The 19513-nt window shown below is 41.4% G+C and overlaps 1 protein-coding gene across 3 annotated transcripts in view; it reads left to right on the forward strand.

Annotated features, from left to right (window-relative positions):
• The first annotated feature begins 6594 nt into the window (after window positions 1-6594).
• Window positions 6595-19513, forward strand: part of PBX4 (PBX homeobox 4) — a 57700-nt gene continuing 44781 nt past the window's right edge. Inside the window, exon 1 of one of the 3 annotated variants that reach the window (XM_081955761.1) lies at window positions 6595-7095. In XM_081955761.1, coding sequence (XP_081811887.1) covers window positions 6902-7095 — 194 coding nt within the window. In that variant the 5' untranslated portion in view covers window positions 6595-6901. Of the gene's footprint in view, window positions 7096-7266; window positions 7549-19513 lie in introns of those variants that run through there. The other 2 variants (XM_081955760.1, XM_081955762.1) reach the window with 2 other exon arrangements.

Raw genomic sequence — 19513 nt, forward strand, 5'->3', positions numbered from 1 at the left:
AATAATTAAGTACATAGTTTGATTATTCATGGTTTATTGAATAAACCATTTTCCTGGATCTACAATTTCCTAAGCTATGAAGTAGATTTAACAACAAATAATAGCTGGATAACACACTGAAAAAGAATTACATAATGATTACTAACATGAACTCACCTAGCATTTGGTAGATCTGATGGTTGTGTATTATTTCTAGAACTGTAGATGAAAAATTGGAACAATAGCTATTGGTGATAGCCAGCTCTTGCCCTCTTACTCTGCTTCGAAACTAGAGAAACAAAATGCCTTTTATTCAGATAGGGCAGGACTCCTATCATTTTTAATTTATTCTGAGGCTCACGCATAAATGCTGGTATGAAAATGAAAAAGATGTATTAGCAGGCTGGTCTTAATTCAGTACAAAAATATGATAGAAAAAAGAGCAAAGGATTCCAAAGAGGAATATTGATTGTTGGGGGAAAAAATCTAAAGTTAAAGGGAGACAAATGGAATGAGGATATAGCATTTTGATTGGATCACTAAGAAGACATCACATTTTATTTTAGTAGTTCCACTTTGTAGGTAAACTATAAAACAAGTCCAACTTTCAAATAAAACAAGAAATATAAACATAGTAGTTAAAATGAGTATATTTAGTGCTTGTCTCCTCATGCATCAGTTATGAATAGATCAAGACACTAAAGGTCACATCCTTTCCTGATTGTTTCTTGTATGTAATAATAACCATAGGAAATCTGGAGATCCTAGTTATAATAGTTAGATTTAGTCATTTTATTTTCTGGAGTTCATTGACTTTGTAATACTTCCTCCTCTAATTTTATTCCAATAACTACCCTGTGAGAACAGGATGCAGCCAGAAATGAGACTCAGATCCCCTACACACTCTCGAATTTTCTTGTTCCTTTAAATGTGGTGCTGTCCAGGATTCCTTTTCTTTAGTATGTCCTTCCTATTGTCCCCAATTTGAAGTCTGCTGCCAGCCCGTTAATGACACAGATTGGTCTCAAAGAAAATAACAGGCCAGAAGTCAGAATTCCATAACTGATATTTGTCCAGAAACTTGACCACTATACTACATTAATAACTCTCATTAGCAGTAGTATAATATATAATAGAAGTACAAATTTGAGAAGGTATCAGCACCAGGGTAGCCTTATCTTATCTTGAAAAAGCTGAATAAAAGTTAGTCCTAATTAGTACTTTGATGAAAGACCACCAGGAAGCAGCAGGGTTTTTGGCTATACTGAGAAGCTGAACTTCATTTAACTTTAAATAAAAAAGCTAAATAATATTACAATTTTAATGCTTGAAATATTGATACCCTGGAGATCACTTCCGGTCCCCGAGGGTGATGGACGTTCGCGTCCGCTGTTCGTCTTCTCGGTGGGCTCCCCTTAAGTTTAGGGGGAGCACAGGGAGCCTTGGAGGGGCCCTCTGCCATAGGGCGGCTTGTTGGGACCCCCTGAATTGGCGGCGGCCGCAGGGGGGTCGCCAGCTTCGCCCCAGGAGCCGGGGAGCATGGGGGGTGCGCAACAGCGCGCCTTCGCCAAGCGGAGCCCGGAAGGAAACAACTAATCGGATGTCACAGCTGAAATGCGGTGAGGTGGGAAGCTTCCCTCAATCTCCTTTTAAATCTATCTAATTGATGAGCAGCAGCCTTTCTAAGTTGTGGATTCAATCCTTTGAAATGTTAAGATTGAAAGGGGGGATTTTCCACCCCCCCTTGGAAAAGCGGCAATTGGAAAATCCCTCTCTCTCTCGGAAGAGAGTTAAAAGTTACTTTCTCTTCCTTTAAGCAATGGGAGGATGACTTCTTGCTACAATTGCAAAGGAGGATTGCTGAGTTGATTCTTTTAAATTACTTTATGGAAACTTTGGACATTGCTTTCTGATCTCCTGTGAAGGCGGAGCCAAGACGGCCAACTTCCTCCTTCTACTTGCACTTATGAATGAATTTCCCTTTTGAAAGAATTTCTGGCTTTGTACTATATCACACCCTAGAGATCTCCAGGAGCCTCTTCTCACACGTATCTCCCTTGGATTTGGAACATTGATTTATATCACCTGGCTTGGAGCTGTATAGACACCTACGCTCTCCTCTGGACTTGCTTGTCTTGTGACTTCTCCCGGTTGTGTCTTTCCACTGACGCCATTTCTTTGTGCAGACTTATAGCTATCTCTGAACCTAATATGGGTCCTAAAAAATTACCACCTGGTAAGCCGTCCTTGGCCCCAACATCATCTACGTCCAGCCCGATTACCCAAAAGACACCATTGGCTTCATTTTTACAACCTAAAGTGACTGAAGAAAGCTCAAAGGAACTATCAGTTTAGCAAATGTTTCAAACTCTCTTAAAGGGACAGGATGAATTGAAAAAACAACTGGCAGACTTAAATGATCAGCTCAGAAACGCAACAACAACACAAAATAAACAGAGAATAGGGGTGTTGGAGGAGGACGCGACTGGGCTGAGGGAAGAGGTTAAGGTAATCCAGAAGGGGAATGTAGAATTTGAAAACCATATGATAAAGGTGGAATTTGAGAGAATGTCTTTTTTTCTTAGATTCCAAAACTTGCCAGAAACAGAGAATGAAGATCTCAAGGAGATTATGACCACAATTTTAGCAGAATATATTAAAAGAGACAAACAACAGCTATGGTGGGATATTGATTTGATCTATAGGATTAATTCAGCATACGCTAGAACACACAACGTGCCAAGGCAAGTACATGTTAAATTTCTTAGAAAGACCACAAGAGATGAGGTCTTAGGAGCTCAAAGGGTGGGACCACTAAAATATAAAGACAAAGAAATAACCATTCTTAAACAGATTCCAAAGAAAGTAAGAGATAAGAGGAAGAAATACTCCTCTTTAGCAAAGAAATTATATAACAATGGAATCTAGTTTAAATGGTTGTTGCCAGAAGGAATGCTAATTTTCTGGGAGGGCAGTAGAATTAGAATTAACACAGTTGCGGAGGCGGAGGCCTTTATTTAAAAAAAATAGTGCCCTCCTAGATCAAACAGGGGACAGTACACAAGATGTGAAGGAGGGAGGGGCCGCTGCTCTGCCAGCAGACAGGGGGGAGGACGCAACACTTAGAAGACTCAGATTACAAAAATGAGTTGAAACATTTTTGCAATTGTTGTTATAATGTAACTCTCGGAATTGATACAAAAGATGATTGAATATATTGATGATTGAATGTAAAAACAAAAAGCTGCCAATGTTTATTCAAATTTTGATGTTTTTTCTTTTCTTTTTGGTTAAAGTTGTGAGATTCGGGGGGGATTTCTACCTCCTGCATGATGTAGCTGTCAAAATTTTTCTACACCTATTTACCTTTTCCCCTAAAACATTTGTAAAAAACCAATAAAATTTTTACAATAAAAAAAAGAAATATTGATACCCTAAATTGTAGCTAATTTTGATAGAATACCTTATTTTTTTCTCCCCTGTATTTTCAAGACTTTATTTAAATAATAAAATTTCAGTACTATAATTTTTTTAAATATTTTATTTTCTTTTTTCAAACTTCACATCTTTGCAACACATTACATTTCTTAATATTGTGATTATTTTAGCTACACAAATAAATCTTTTATAACTATAATTTTATATTTTTGTGCATTTACATTATTTTATACATTATTTTTTCATTCTCTATATAATATTCTCTATATTCTCTATATAACAATTTTTACTACATTTAAGTTGTTTTGTATATTTATTTGGTATAGTCTATCTCATATTTCTATCTTTTAGTCATTTTCTGGTTTTGCAGTTTATTGATTTGTTGATCTTCCTTTCTTTTTTGCTTTCCTGCCCCCCCCCCCCCCGCTTTCCTCTAGCCAATTGTACAATAAATCCCATATGGAGTAGTATTCCGATTCTTCTTTCTCTTTTAGTTCTTTCGTGAGCCTATCCATCTCTGCACATTCCAATAATTTTTTTATTACATTTTCTTTTGTTGGTGTATAGTTATTTTTCCAGTTTTGAGTGAATGTAATTCTCGCTGCCATAATTATGTATAGAATTAAGTACCTAATATTTTTTTCATAATTTTCTTTTATAATTCCTAACAAAAATGATTCAGGTTTTAGTGCAATTTGGTGTTTAGTAATCTCCTCTAGGCAATCTTTTATTTTTTTCCAATATTTTTTCACAGATATGCACGTCCACCACATATGGTAGTATGTTCCATGTTGTTGGTTGCATTTTCAACAGATAGGTGAGCACTCCGGGAACACTTTCATAATTCTCGCTGGTGGAAGGTGCCATCTATAGAACATCTTGTACATGTTCTCTCTGTATGCTGTTGCCATAGTTAATTCGTAATTTATTTCCCAAATTTTTCCCATTCCGCCAATTCTATACTATACCAAAAATTTATCGCCCATTTTATCATTTCTTTCACATTTGCTTCTTCCATTTTGAATTTTAATAAATAGTGATATATTTTTAAAATCATTTTTTCTTTGGTTCCCTGTAGAATTTTATCCAGCTCTTGTGGCTCCTTATAAAATCCACCCCTTTCCCTGTCTTTCTTATACCTTGCCTGCATTTGTAAATAGGGCCAACAACCTATATCTATTCCCTCATCTTTCAATTCTTGCCTTGTTTTCAGTCTTTCTTGGTTGTCTAATATGTCTTTATATCTTATTATCTTGTTTATGTCTAATACATTCGGGTATATCAGAGCTTCCATGGTGGATAGCCAGATTGGGATTTTGTTGTAGTGTTTTGTTTTGATTTTTAACCATATTTGTAGTAGAGCTTTTCTAATTAAATGTTTTTGGAAATAGCTATGAATTTTATCTTTCTCATCCCAGATGAAGGCGTGCCAACCTAGTTCCAAATTATAACCTTCTATTGTTAGTAATCTTCTGTTTTTTAGATTGATCCAGTCCCTTATTCAGGTGAGAGCCGCTGCTTGATAATAAAGCTCCCAATTGGGAAGTCCAGATCCTCCTCTTTCTCTGTTGTCCTGTAACTATTTTAATTTAATTCGTGGTTTTTTCCCTGACCAAATAAAATGTGCAATTAATTTGTTTAAATCTATGAAAAAGTTTTTCCCTAGGCTAATCGGTGCCACTTGAAATAAAAATAAAATTTTGGGTAGTATATTCATTTTAACAATGGCAATTCTTCCCATTAATGATATTTGTAGTTTCCTCCAATTTTCCAGAGCTATATATCCAGTACTATAATCTTGAATGGTCATATAAACTTCACTGTATTGAAATACAATGTATCAAGACTTTTAACAAAAGGGGGGGGGGGAAGATGACATTAAAAGAATTTTAAAAATCCTGAAAGAAAATAACTCAATTCCACATTGTGTCAAAGAAAAAAAACCTCTAACTCTTTACTAGAAACTGAAGACTATATAAGCAAATAACTACTATAATAATGTGCCAGATCTATTTTCTTTCTGTACATGTTTTTTCTAATATTATTTGTCTAGTTGTATATGAAAAATGTATCTAGTAATAGATTTTTCATAGATACATCACTTTTTGAACGGCTAGTAGAACAATAGTACAGACTGCACTCATAAAAAGGTCTGGATTCAAAATTTAGTTCTGACTTAAGCATTAATATGCTGCCAAAATGTCTCCACGTTTTTTAGGTTAATTGGCACCAGTTTAATAACTTGTTCAATGTACCAAAACCTATTTTAGGATCAAGCAGCTAGTTGGTTATGCACAATGACACCATATTAGTGTTTCTAAAACATTGCTTTCCATGATGCCAGTGTTTTTCAAGCTTCATCTTAATGATACTGTTGATTTATATATTTAAAATACGTCTAGGGTTTCTTTTAAGAGAAAAAGTCTTTACCTACAAGTTTGCGGGTTCGTTATATTAAAAAAAAAACACGTTCGGCTTCGGAATTTCTTCTTTTCTCTCCCCCTTCTATTTTGCCCTCCACTTTTCTCCCAGTTTTTAATTATGTTACGTTCATTTGTCGTTATATTATCAAAGAGAATCGCTGAACTGCTCTCGAAAGGTAAGGGAAAACCTGCTTGGGAGATGAAATCGGGTCGGAGGAAAAAAGTCGATTCCGCGGCTTGAGCCGAGTGTATTACTAGGAGCAGCCGGGAAGCGACTCTTTTCTTGAGGGGTAGCTCAAGCCGAAGCCGTGTAAGTCAAGGGTCAGCCCTTGAGGTAACAATGCTGGTCGTGAGGCGGGGAAGCAGCGGTTGGAAAACCGTTTCATTCTCTCATAGGTGCCGAGGCACCAGGCTTCGGTGTCCGGTGACTAAAGTCGCTAGGCTGGCCCTGGCATAAGAAACTGTAACCCAGACAAAAACACCAATTCTTGAATGCGAGGGGGTGGAAAGGCTCAACTTTGGAACCTGGGAGGGGGGGGGTGAATTGTGACGGTTGAGGCTGAGAACGCCACACAACGGCCCCTGCCCCCTCACTCCCCCCCCTTTCTCGCTTTCAAAGCGGGACGCAGCTTAGGAAGGCAGGCGGGACGGCGGGTGGGCACGCGCGCTAGGGGGTGGGGGCTGAACTCGGCTCGAGCTGGGAGTTAACCGCTCTTAGCCCCGCCTCCTTTTTCCCGGAGGCGGCAATTGTGTAGAAGCCGCCGAGAGACTGGCTTTGTCCCGGAAGGGGGCGGGCAGCTCCAGGAGCTGGGCCGCTGCGCCAGGCGACAGTTGAGAAGGCGGAGCCCCGTCGCGCGGAGGGGGCCGGGGGGCGGAGCGGGCGCGAGTGAGGAGCCGTGGGGCCTGTTCTGTGTCAGTCGTGTGTGTGTTTGTGTGTGTGTATACGTTGAGGGGGAAAAAGCGACGGAGGGGCTCGAGCAGCTCCCGGAGTCCCCCTCCCGCCGCGCCCGAGGCGGCTCCCTCCCTCTATTGCCCGTACCCCCCACTCCCCCGCCTCGGCCATGGAAGAGGCATCCCGGCTGCTGGCGGGTCTCGCTCCTCCTCCTGGGGCCGCTGGAGATCCCTCGCCCCACAGACTTCAAGCGCCTCCAGGCCCACCCCAGCCCCAGGCAGCCCCCGGACTTCAGGACACGGGTGACATCTTGCAGCAGATTATGGCCATCACCGATCAGAGCCTGGACGAAGCACAGGCCAGGTGAGAAATACCTGGATACGTTCTGGCTCCGGGTATAGGAGTGGGCGGGGCAGGGCGGGGGAAGAGAGATCCTGAAGCGAGATTGCCTATGTGTGGGGGGTGGGGTGGGGGGAGCGGTTCCCCCCCTACCCTTTTAGTTTGAAGTAACACGCTTTTTGGCCTGCGACAGTTGAGCTGGGAGCTTAGGAGTAGCAAGGAATGTTGGATCTTCGAAGATCACGATATCTGTTGTGATATATACATATTAGAATTTATAGAGATTTGAGACAGGTTTAGTAGGCCAGGGTCAGAGCAAGCAGCAACTGTGCACATCTGAAACTTTAGCTTTGGTTGGTAAAAGAAAGAGGAGACAAAAGCTTGAGAAGCATTGGACGTTTTAAACCAATGGTACCTGGCTGTGGACGGTCGGTTTAGGCATCTTTGACAAGTGGATCATGTGCCGCACTAATATGGGTAATACAAAAAGAGTCTCAGAGATTTAGTCCTGAGTCTTGGAATATTGGTTAGTTCGATTTGGTGACACTTATTCAGATTTGGTGACTTCCTAGGTAAAAGGCTCCTGTAATCTTAATGGGCTTTTGTAATACCAGACTGTGTTTATGAAACTGCCTGCTAAAATCAAACTGCATTGTGGCTTATTGTGAGAACTCTTATTACGGTTTGAAAACACAATTTATAGCTTAGCATAAGAAACCAATCAACTTCAGCCAACTGTGGTTATGCCAATTGTGAATTAGCATGTTGTGAATTAGCATGGGGTTTGACCAACGAACTCAAGAGAAAAAATAATCATGCCTGTATACTCTTTATTTAGGAAGGATTTATGTCCAAAATGAAAAGAGTAATTGGCTAACCTCCTTTTATGCAGAAGCATTAGAATACTGTGGCTTTGATGGTGAGAGAAAAATTGTGGTAGGATAATTTTGTTTTCTTGTCAATATGTGATCAGTAGAGTTGAGGCAGTCACAGTTATGCACTATTAATAAACTGCAGTATAATGCATGGAATCCACAGAAACAAATAACATTTGTATCAAAATATATACCAGAGCACTATGCAGCATTTTGTTACACCATACAAAATAATAAATAACAATAACTACTAATAAAGTAATGTAATAACTAAGAATAAATCTGCAAGAAATAGGAAAGTAATGGGAATGGAAGTTAATCTGAAGACTGAGCTGAACATTTGAAATACAATACAACAGCTATACAGATTGCCTCTTATAAGGATAATAAAGATTATTGTTATTATACTTGTTTGAGCATTTGCTTCATTACTTTCTGCTACAGGATCTGACACAGCTTCAAAGGCAATTCAGTTTGGTTTTCTATGCCTTCAGGAAAATTGTGAGGGTAGGATGGCTCCACATTTACATATACTTTGGCCAGACTGAAAACATGAACGGAAAGCTGTCACATTGGCCAACTTGTTGAATGGTCATTTCTTGAGGAAACTTTTTTTTAGTTAGTGCTATATATCATTGACAGTACAAAACAATTAAAATAGATCTTTATCTTTTCTTATTTGAATATATTTAATTTGGTTTGACCTTAGAAGTGCTTAGTCTAAATATTATTGGCTGCATCTATTTACTTTGGTAGAATTTATTTCCATATACAATGAGTTTAAATTCAATATATAATTTTATTTTTCTGTTATGGTTACAGTTTCAGAGATAAAAACAAAGAATGAGCATGTAAGGCTTTTTGCTTTGTTCTTTTTATTTAAGTAACTGGTTTAGCATTCTTCCTGAATGGTGACTGACCCAGAAAAGAGTGGCAGTGTGTTTTGATTAAAAGCTATGTCATATCCAAATTGATTCATAATAGTTTGTGGAACTAAATAGATTATAAAATTACTATCCCCAAATATTTTAATTAACTTACCTACATATGCTAATTTTGGAACTACAAGCAACATATTCTCTACCTGGTTGCTTGGCATTATTCTTAACTATTATGAATGCAGACATTCTTTAGTTCACCGTCTAACATCTCCAAATAGCTGCATAAAGTATCTTTGCAAAGATTACCTGTGACTATCAGTAGTTTTAGACTAGATAGATTAATAAACTGTATTTTGGTGACTGGTAAAGTGGTTGTTTAGCTCAGTTATAAACTCAACTACAGTTACCTAAAACACTTTGAATGATGGGATTGTAAATATGAGTTGTTGCAAGATGAGGGAACCATATTATACATGATTTAACATGTGCAGACTTTGGCAGTTTCCTTTAGCTGTGAAAATTGCTTACAGTTATTCAGGTCATCCTGTCCTCTCATCTGGATTACTGCAATGTGTTCTCTATGGGGCTGCCCTTGAAAAGCATTTGGAAGCTTCAACTGATGCAAAATGCAGCTGCACAGGTAGTACAATAAATGATTTTGGCTATTCAACACAAGTAAAACCATTGCTGCATGAGCTGCACTGGTTGCCAGTATGTTTCTGGGTGCAATTCAAGATATTGGCTGTAATCTCTAAAGCCCTTCATGGTTTGGGACTGAGGCCCCATCTTCTCCCAGTTGTTTCTATCCATCCAAATTGGTTTGGCAGGTTGGACTTGTTACGGGATGGTCAGCCAAGGAATATCAACTGGCGGAGACCAGAAAACATGCATCCTCTGTGGTAGCCCTTGCTCTTTGGAAAATTGTCCGTTCAGAGAGTAGGATGACCCAGATCCTATTGGTCTTTCTTAAGCCCTTGAAACCTGGATATATACCCAGGCTGGGGGCCTGTGTGTGTGAAATACCCTATTTCCTGGTTATGTTGACATCTGTGAGGATATTTTTTCTTGGTTGCCATATATATTTATTTTTGTACTATAACTGTTTTTATGATTGTTCATCGCCCAGAGTTATTTGTCTGAGATGGGCAGCCATACAAATTAAATGAATGAATAAATAAATAACATTGGAAGTTTTTTTCCTTTTCTTCCCCCAATAAATATATAAAGAGTCAATTTTTTTGCTGCATCATTTGTCCACTTGCAGTTTGACAGTAATACCAAGCTCATGCTTATTCCTTAGAAAATGAACATATTGTTAAACCATAGCAATATTTTCTATCTTGTAATGGCTCCTTTTAGTGGAACATTTTCTTTGGACAGTACTTTTACAGTCAATTGTATAACTGTCTATATCTTGAATCCATTTTTCTGGCTGAGGATTTAATACATATAGTATAGGATGCAGAACTCTACTCTGTTTTTGTCATTAGATTTCTGACTTGTAGAACGAAATAATTTAGTCTGGATCTGATGTGTGAAATGCTTTCCTAGTAGCTTGCAGTAAACAATATTAATTTTTAAAGGCAAGCCGGCAGGAGATATTTTTATAGATAGGAAAAAAGGTAATTATTTCTTTGAAAGTGTGTGCTGCAGTTGACAAATAGCATCTTGAAATCTTGAAGATAGACTAGGGAAGAAAATAGCCTAATGCCTTTTGATGTTTCTTAGGTTTCTATGGAGTCTGGGAATTTTTTCTTCTTCATTGTATCTGCTTCTCCTTAGAGATGCTGGAGTGGTAAATACATAGAGAGTGGATGTATACAAAGAGAAGTAAAAGACTTGCCTCTGTATCATTCTTGCAGAACTATTTACATTTGCATATTAATTGGGAGATTTTTTAAAAAGATAATTGCCTACAAATTACCTGCAAATCTGGGATCAAATTAGTTAAATTCAATCCTACTGAAATCCTGTTTGGAAGCCTGTTTCATGAATTTATGAATGCTTAGATTTGCATGAGGTTGAGATGTATGTATCATATTTGTTCTAGTATTATCCTAGGGTAATAACTACTCTATATTCAGTGTGATATATTCTCACAGTTCTAGTAAATCACTGTGTATACTTCCCCCTAAATTAATCAAAATATTGAAAATATTAGAGAATAGACAATGGTAAAAATTGCCGGAATGACCTATGCCGAATCACTAGACATTATCTATCCTCCCCCCCCCCCCCATGATATTTGTGGAGATGTATAATAAAAAGCATGAACTGAATATAATCTGGTTCAAAACTGAAGCTATTGTTGAAAATCCTAGGAAGAGTAAGATGCTTTTTTAAAATTCCAGTTTGAGAAATGCATCCTCTTTTAAGAGGGCATGGTTATCTCTTTGTGTTTTTCATATGATTGAAATTAATTATGGGATGTAACTTGCATGATGTAGAAACATCACAGAAATGTGAATTAGCACTCTTCTTGTTATTCTGCTACTGACTAAGGATGTGATTTCATTTCAATAGAGTAATATTTTACGAATATTAAATATTATATTATTCTATAGAATAGTTGATAATCCAAGTAATATTCTGAATTGTAGCTTTGATGCAGGTGTTATATTGGTACACAGATTGAAAGAATACTCTTGAAGTATGTACTACCCTATATATTATTTTTATAACAAAATTATTTTAAAAAAGGTTTCCATATTTCAGTGACGGAGTGATCTTAAACTAGATTTAGATTAAACAAGGGAACACTAAGGAGATCCAGGTTTAGTCATAATTCTTGGGAAGATATATTTCTTATATCAATTTCCAGCTCAAAGTTTTGCTGTATTTGCTCAAAAAAAAGCTCTACTAAATTCAGCACAGTGATCTGATAGTATCTATCAGTTCGATGGGATTTTTTCAGCATTCATATATCTAAAATCTGTAGAAAGTAACATGGAGTTCTAGCCCTTTTTATTTGCATAAATTACTTCAGCTAAAGGGAACGTTTACTTTTTTACAAGTAGTTAAAGTAGTTTAAAGCCTTTAATACAGATCCTTGCAAAAATAGCATATTTAATTTATCTATTTTCCAACTCTGACACATACATAAGGTAGCTGTTGAAACACAAGCAACAAACTCAATGTATATAGTGTGAAGCATGTTATGTGTAAATTAATTCATATAGAAACTAACACTTCTTAGGTACATTAAAATTATAATTTATTTGGTATTAATCTGTAACTGTGTCACCTAAACGTGAAATAATACACTATCCCAATGATGGCAAACCTTTTTGGCACTGAGTGCTGAAAAGGGGACATGCACACGTGCTCGTCTGGGCCGCAACCTGGAAGAGGAGCTACCCAGGGTGCATGTGCGCGCCCGAAAATGAACTTTTTTTGGCATTCATATGTGCACCAGCAAGCTACTCTTCCAGTTATTCACATGCGACAATCAGTTGGCCGGCGCACATGCTCATGCAGGAAAATGGAAGACCAGCTCTTCCAGTTTCTGGCACAGCTGCATGTACAAAGGCCAACTGATTGGCATGCGCACATGTGCACCAGAAACCCGGAAAAGGAATGGGCGACACCGTGCGTGCCAAGCAACATGGCTCTGCATGCCACTACTGGCATGCGTGCCTTAGGTTCGCCATCAGAGCTCTATCCTTTGCTCTACAGCAAAGTAATTTCCAAATACAGTACTTCATGCAAATTACAGTTTTAGTGTGCCTCCAGAAAGTTGCCTTTCTTGTTCCTGAATTAGTGTGTTCCCTTCTTTTCCTCTGTTCATTCATATGTCAGTTCCTACATTCCTGTGGTTTGCTGTGCGTGACATAATGCTGAAAGAATTGGCTGAAGGTGCAGCATGAGTCAGGGTGGTATTTGTGCAGCAGAACATCAAGACACATTCCTCAGGTCCTGGAACTTGAGATGTTACTTCACTTAGGAGAGAAGGCTCCTGTCCCCCAAGAAAATCATCACGGGAATGTCATGAAATCTAATCTTAGTCACGTTAACAATATTTTCATTCGATTTGTCCAAACATTATCATATTAGCCTTGAAATCTGCAGTCCTGGATACAACTACACGAAATGCCATATACACATTGTATGTAATGTGGTCTGACAACTTGCTACAACTCTCACTATTCAACTTTAGAATCTAGAGCAGTGTAGAATTATTTTGTATTATAATATTTCACCATACCTGTTGCTAATTTCTGAGGACTGTTTAGACCTAAAACCAGAATTCTGCTTGTTACTCTCCTTAGTCAGAAACTTGAGTTTTATGCTGTCCTGTAATACACTTGCACAAGGTAGCTGGTAGCTCTGTTCTTCCCTTAATATTATGGCTGTTTTTGTCTGCTGGCAATGTGAGCCTTAGTGGACATGTTTTTTAGCAGCTGCCTTTGTGCAAAATTATTACATTCCTTGTGGAAGTGATTCTATTTTGAAATTGCACTTGATTGGAATTAAACTTTTATAGTCATGCCAAAGTTTTGTATCTGACCTTCTGAAATTAAGCAGTCAGAAACGGCTATCTTCCATATATTCAGTGGGCTGCTATCCTGATGAAGTGGGGGCATTAATGTGAACAGAAGTTTGTGCATATTTTGTTGGTTGTTAAATATTTAAGTCTGATGTTTTTTTTAAACTCTTCTGGTTAATCTTGAAAAGATAAGCGGCATGAGGCTGGATTAATACTTGAATAGGAGATTATTAGGAAGTCTCAGAACTGTAGGCTAGACTGCTATATTGAAAAAAATATTCTAGAAGGTATGGACAAAACCACTTCTATTTTGTTTCCAAAAACCCCCTAATGACTGTGTCTGTGTACTCCCTAAGAATTCAGCTTGCCTTGAAAAAGAAAAATCAACTAATATTTTATAAACATATATCTAACAGCAGCATATGGAAATTTGCAACCCTTTGGGTGGTTTTCATAAAAATACTGTAGAGTCAAGCCATTACATATTTTCCTTTAAAGAGTGAAGGCGAAGAAGTTCAGTGAGCAGAAATTCTGGGAAGGGAAAGATTTTGCATATGAGATAGGTGAGAGCAGTACTGTAAAAGATGAAATAAAAAGTAAGGAAGATTTTCGGTCAAAAATATTTTCGATTATGAGTGTTTGGTGAGGTAAGATTAGGTATATTGAAACAATTAAGAAAAGGGAAAGCTTATAATAGTTGCGGCTATGAGAAATCCAATCTAGGAATGTTTTCATGATTTTTTAAAATCATTGTGAACAATACATGGGAAAAATGCAGAGTTCTATTCTATTTAAACATTAAACTTCATATTGTGTATTTCTGAAAACTAATGAATAGGGTTGTGAAGCAATTTGGATTTGAAGGCAAAAGGATTCTTCAGAACATCAATTTCATAGATCTTTTGTTAGGATCATTCTGCAGCTGGAAAGGGAGGTCATGTGAACTTAAAAAAATAGGAATGCTTCAAGGAATTGCAAACGGGTATTACGCGAAAGCTTCTATGCACACTAGAACATCTTTTTCCCTTCAGATTCAAAGTATGATTCCCTTTAGCATTCAAGAAGTTTGTGACTGAAGAATGGATTTCTGTTGGACTTCAAGGAAAGAGTTGGTAAACTGAAGATGGCACCACTGAAAGCAGAGGACCATGGTGGAACGAAGATCCAACAAAGAGATTGGCTTTTTGGGATTCTTCTCTGGAGAAAGAGTGGATTTGTACTCACACACATGTGCTCCAGACAGTTGTTTCTCATGAGGAGACTGCCAGACAGCAGTTTGAGTGAGTTTAGAGCTCAGGGAGACAAGGGATCACCATCTTTGCTCCAACTTTGCCTTTGCAAAGGACTTTGGGTTTGCATATTTCCTTCCTTAATTACCTTTGGAAATTGCTTGTTAACTGCTTTTCAGATATTAACCAGAAGTGCAACTTTTACTAAGATTTAATTGCTAATTAAGATTGAATTTCCTTCAATCCTTAGTGAAAGAAGTTTTAAATAGAAATATAAGAACTTAAAATCTTTTTTTTAATAAATAGCAAAAAGAATATTGATTTTAGGAAGTTACAAATGGACTATTGGTCCAAATGGTTTTGAAATAAGATTTTGAAACTAATTATAAGAATCCTTTCCATGGGAAAATCCTGTTATTCTGAATACTTTAATATGCCATGTTTCCTGGAAAATAAGACCACCTTGGATAATAAGCCCAATTGGGCTTTTGAGTGCATGTGCTAAATAAGCCCTCTCCAACACAGCAGCAGTCATGAGGTGACCACGCTCACCTCCTCCTGCACCTCAAAAATAATAAGTTTTCCAGTAGAATTAAGGGAGGGGTTACGCATGGGTTTTGTCATAGCCTGATTGGTCCATAGACTGAGGGAAATTTCTATAACATTCCTCCATTTCCCATTGGCTCCCAGCTTCCTCTCAGTCTTTTGGTCCAAGCACTGCTTTGGCTCCTAGGTAAGAAACCTTCAAATATTGTAAATCTTGCTAAAATTCATTGGTTTGATTGGATTAATTGGATATCTAAATTACTAAATTTATTTCAGCTGCGGCCCCTAGGGACAGTCGTTTCTGTTTCGCGCGGGATAGGAGAGCCCTTTGGGGTGCCACGCCTCCTACCTTGCGGGGCCAGGGGTCCTGTCCGATTCCCGGGCCAGCTGGGGTGATGGGCTTCAAGGCGCAGCTTTCCGGGAGCTAGATTGTGAGTTTGGCAGAAGAACAATCGAGCCACATAATTTAAAAGGCAAACTGCGGCTTTTTTTCCAGTGCAGGGAGTCTCCTTGCGGCGAGTGGCACTTCCATTGATTGCGTTGTCTTCCTGCCGCTCCGAACTTGCCCGAACATGCTACCTTCCTGCTGCTCGAACTTGCCCGAACACGAGTCGCGGTGGTCAAAAGACAAGCCGCGGCAGTTAAAAGACAAGCCACGGCCATTCCTAAGGCTCTCGGCAGCGCGATCGGAGGCGCCAGTGGCCATTTTGAAGCAGCCATGTGGAGGCAGCCATTTACAGAAGCCTCGTGGTCGGCTACTCTGCTTCCTGCATCACGGCCATTGATTGAGGCTGGTAGGTCCTTATCTAGAACGTGGCCCACAGCTCCCGAAGCCCAGGCACCGGTGGGACCTACAGTGGCTTTGATACTCTGACACGTGAGTGGCTACAATGGCAGCAATAAGATCTGAGCTCCCGCAGGCCCCATCAGAGGCTCCAAGCAAAGTCAGAGAAGGGCAATTAGACAGGCCCAGAACCAGGGCCGTGGCTTCTAAGCCCTTGGCTGACCAATGCCCTTCCAGAGCCACCACTAGGGATGAGCTTAGATGACAGAGGGCGCTGGAGAAAACAATCCCCAGGGCAGAAAAGCAGGCCCAGTCCACTAGGCCCAACTCTGCCAGCAGATCCAGATCTCCTATCAGGCCCTTATCTCTCCACTCAGGTTCACCTCCTAGAGGTTTCAGCCATCTTCCCCTTCAGTCTCTCCTGCTAGATCCCACAAACATTCCAGGCAGGAAGTTTCTCCTTCCCTCTCCATCTCCCCAAGAGCCATTGGGGGTGGAGATGTGGATCCCTTGGAGGGCCCCTCTAGGTCCTACCATACCTCTTCAGGGCTAGCTCCTCAGGAGCCTCTGGTCTCGGGTCCATCGCAGGATGACCTTGAGGACCTGGATCTCCTTCCTGAAAGTATTAGGAGGCTCATTTCTACAGCTGTCACATGGGGCATTGCTACCGGTATGTCCCAGAGAGAAAAGGCATCACAATCTAGCAGGGCCCCAGTGGCTCATTACAGACAGCACCACGTTAGGCCCCCTCCCCCTCCATGGTCAGCGAAGGCTCCATTTTAGGGAAGGACATCCATCAAGACATGGGTTTTTCAGAGGATGAGGACTCAGTTCCTCCTGATCCTCCAGCATTTCCTGGCCTTTTTCCACCGGTCATGTTCAAGACACTTTTACACAAGGCCAAGAAAACCACTAAGATTGGAACTGGGGACCCAACGGTTCCTCAACCTAGGGATCCAAATCTGGCAATGTTTTCTAGCACCAGCACAAACAAGGAGATTCCTGCTCCTCCCTTATTTCTAGAGATGGTAAAGAACCAGTGGCCTGTCCTTCCACCTTTTCCAATCCTGGTAGCAGCGCTCGCCGCTTCTACAATGTAGAGCAGGCCTTTGCCCAAGCTCTACAATTACCAGCAATCGATACCCCAGTAGCAGCCCTGGACTCTTCCTCCTCCATAGTCTCAGGAGACGCTGCTGATAAGATGAAGCCGGAGGACAAGCGTGTAGAACTTAACTTGAGTAAGAACTTTAATGCTTCCACCTGGGCGATCAAATCTGCTGCGGCGGCTTCTTACTTTAACCGCATGACTGTCATATGGCTTCGTCAACTACAGGACCGTATTCTGGTCCAGGATGAGCGGCTGCATCAAGATATCTCTAAAATCATAGCCGCCTCTCAATTCTCTGCCAATGCGACTCTAGATTCCGTAAAATATGCTTCTACAGCTTTTGTCACGTCGGTAACTTCCAGACGGTTACTGTGGTTGCTCAATTGGCAGATGGACAACGAGGCCAAATGGAATCTGGCGGCTGCCCTTTACACGAGCACTAATCTATTTGGGGAGGCACTAGATCCTATTCTAATAGAGAACAAGGATAAGGAAAAGGTCCTTCCTTCCAATGCCAAGAAGACAGACTCTCGCCCAGTCCCATTCCGTAGACCCACTTACAGGGCTCCCGAGACTGACCACCAGCGGAGGTACCATTCCTTTAGGTCTGACAGACAATTCCAACGTCCTTTTTACCAGGATCGAAACAGATATCAATGTCAGTCCAGGCGGCCCTTTCGTGGGGGTGGCGGCTGTCCCTTCCGCAGGGGAAAATGACTCCAATCCGGATCTCCCCATAGGCGGTCGCCACACTTTGCGGATCAGTGGGACCTGATCACCACGGACGCCTGGGTCAGGTCCACTGTCAGGAACGGCCTGCGACTGGAGTTCCTCTCCACCCCCAACGCTCTTCAGGGTGTTCCCTCCCTCATGGGACCCGGAACGACGATGCCTGATGGATCTTGCTATAAATCATCTTCTCGACATTCAGGCGGTGGAGGCGGTTCTGTTGGCGGAACGCGGGTTGGGCCATTACTCCAACTTGTTCGTGGTACCAAAGAGCTTGGGGGGCTGGAGGGCGATTTTGGATCTCAAGCGTCTAAACCAATATCTAGTCTACAGACGGTTCAAAATGTCATCCCTCAGGTACATTCTTCTGGGGATCCGTCGGGGGGATTTCTTGGCCTAGGTAGACCTAACAGAGGCCTACCTTCATATCCCGATCCTGCCAACCCACCGCAGGTACCTGAGGTTCTCACATGGAACCTCCATTATCAATACTGTGCCCTTCCTTTCAGCCTGGCCTCGGCTCCTCGTACCTTCACAAAGGTGCTTGCGACATTGGTGGCTCACCTTTGCTCCACCCCGGTGAGACTCCAATGTTACCTGGACGATGTGTTAGTTCAGGCAGGGTCCCACTCTCAGGCAGTCATCGACCTCCATCTTACCATCCTGGGGTTCTCCATCAACTTTCCCAAAAGTCATGTCCCCCCCTCCGCACGGATGCTACACCTGGGGACAGTGATCGATTCAGTAGCGGGGGTGGTCCATCTCCAGACCTCCTGGTCAGCCTCCGAAAGCTCACAATCAGGGTTCGCAGAAGTCGGTCAGTTTCCATCCTGACCTTGTCTCAGTTGCTTGGCAAGATGGTGTCGTGCATAGGGATAGTGCCCTGGGCCCGTCTACACTCACGATCCCTCCAGTGGACTCTCATCCCCTCCCCTCCGATCCATTCGTCTCCCGGCAGACGTACGTCTGTCCCTCCAGTGGTGGCTTTCCCCAGCTCTGAGATGGGGTTGCACATTCTGGGAACAGGAGTGAGTGACAGTGACTACAGACGCGAGTTTGCTTGGTTGGGGGCCTTGATGGACTCCAAACTGGCGCAAGGTCATTGGACTGTCTCGGACCTCCGCCACAACATCAACTGGTTGGAGCTGAAGGCGGCCCATCTGGCCCTCCGACACTTCAAAGACTCGATCGTAGGACATCACGTACTTCTCCTGACAGACAATGTAGCCACAAAGGCCCACGTCAGGGAAGTACCCACTCCCGGAGTCTCTGGCTAGAGGTCCTGAAACTTGGTTCCTGGCGGAGAGACACTTGTCATCACTGGTGTCGGAGCACATCTCGGGCATGTCCAACCAAGTATTGCCAAGCAATACTCGACAATGGCGAGTGGCAACTCCTTCCCGATTGTTCCAGAAGATCTGCCAGCGGTTCGGCACCCCGCTAGTAGACCTATTTGCTACCCCAGCGAACTCACAACTGCCGAGATTCTTCTCCCGCTTCCAGACCCGAACCGCGGAGGGCACGAACGCCCTCATGAGCAGATTGCTGCCAGGCCTCCTTTACGCCTTTCCCCCTATTCCCCTTATCCCGGGGACCCTCAGGAAGGTAGTGACAGAGAAGGCACACATCATCATGCTGGCCCCATATTGGCCCAGACGGCCCTGGTTTGCAGACCTCGTCCAGCTATCCATTCCCCCCCCTGGAGGATACCTCGGGAGGAGATTGCCCTGTGCCAGCGGGTCCTCATCCATCCGGAGCCCCAGTGGCTCCACTTGACTGCCTGGCACTTCAGCGGCATCTCTTG

The sequence above is a fragment of the Natrix helvetica genome, assembly GCF_964273705.1.
Source record: "Natrix helvetica genome assembly, chromosome: 1".
Taxonomy (NCBI): Eukaryota; Metazoa; Chordata; class Lepidosauria; order Squamata; family Natricidae; genus Natrix; species Natrix helvetica.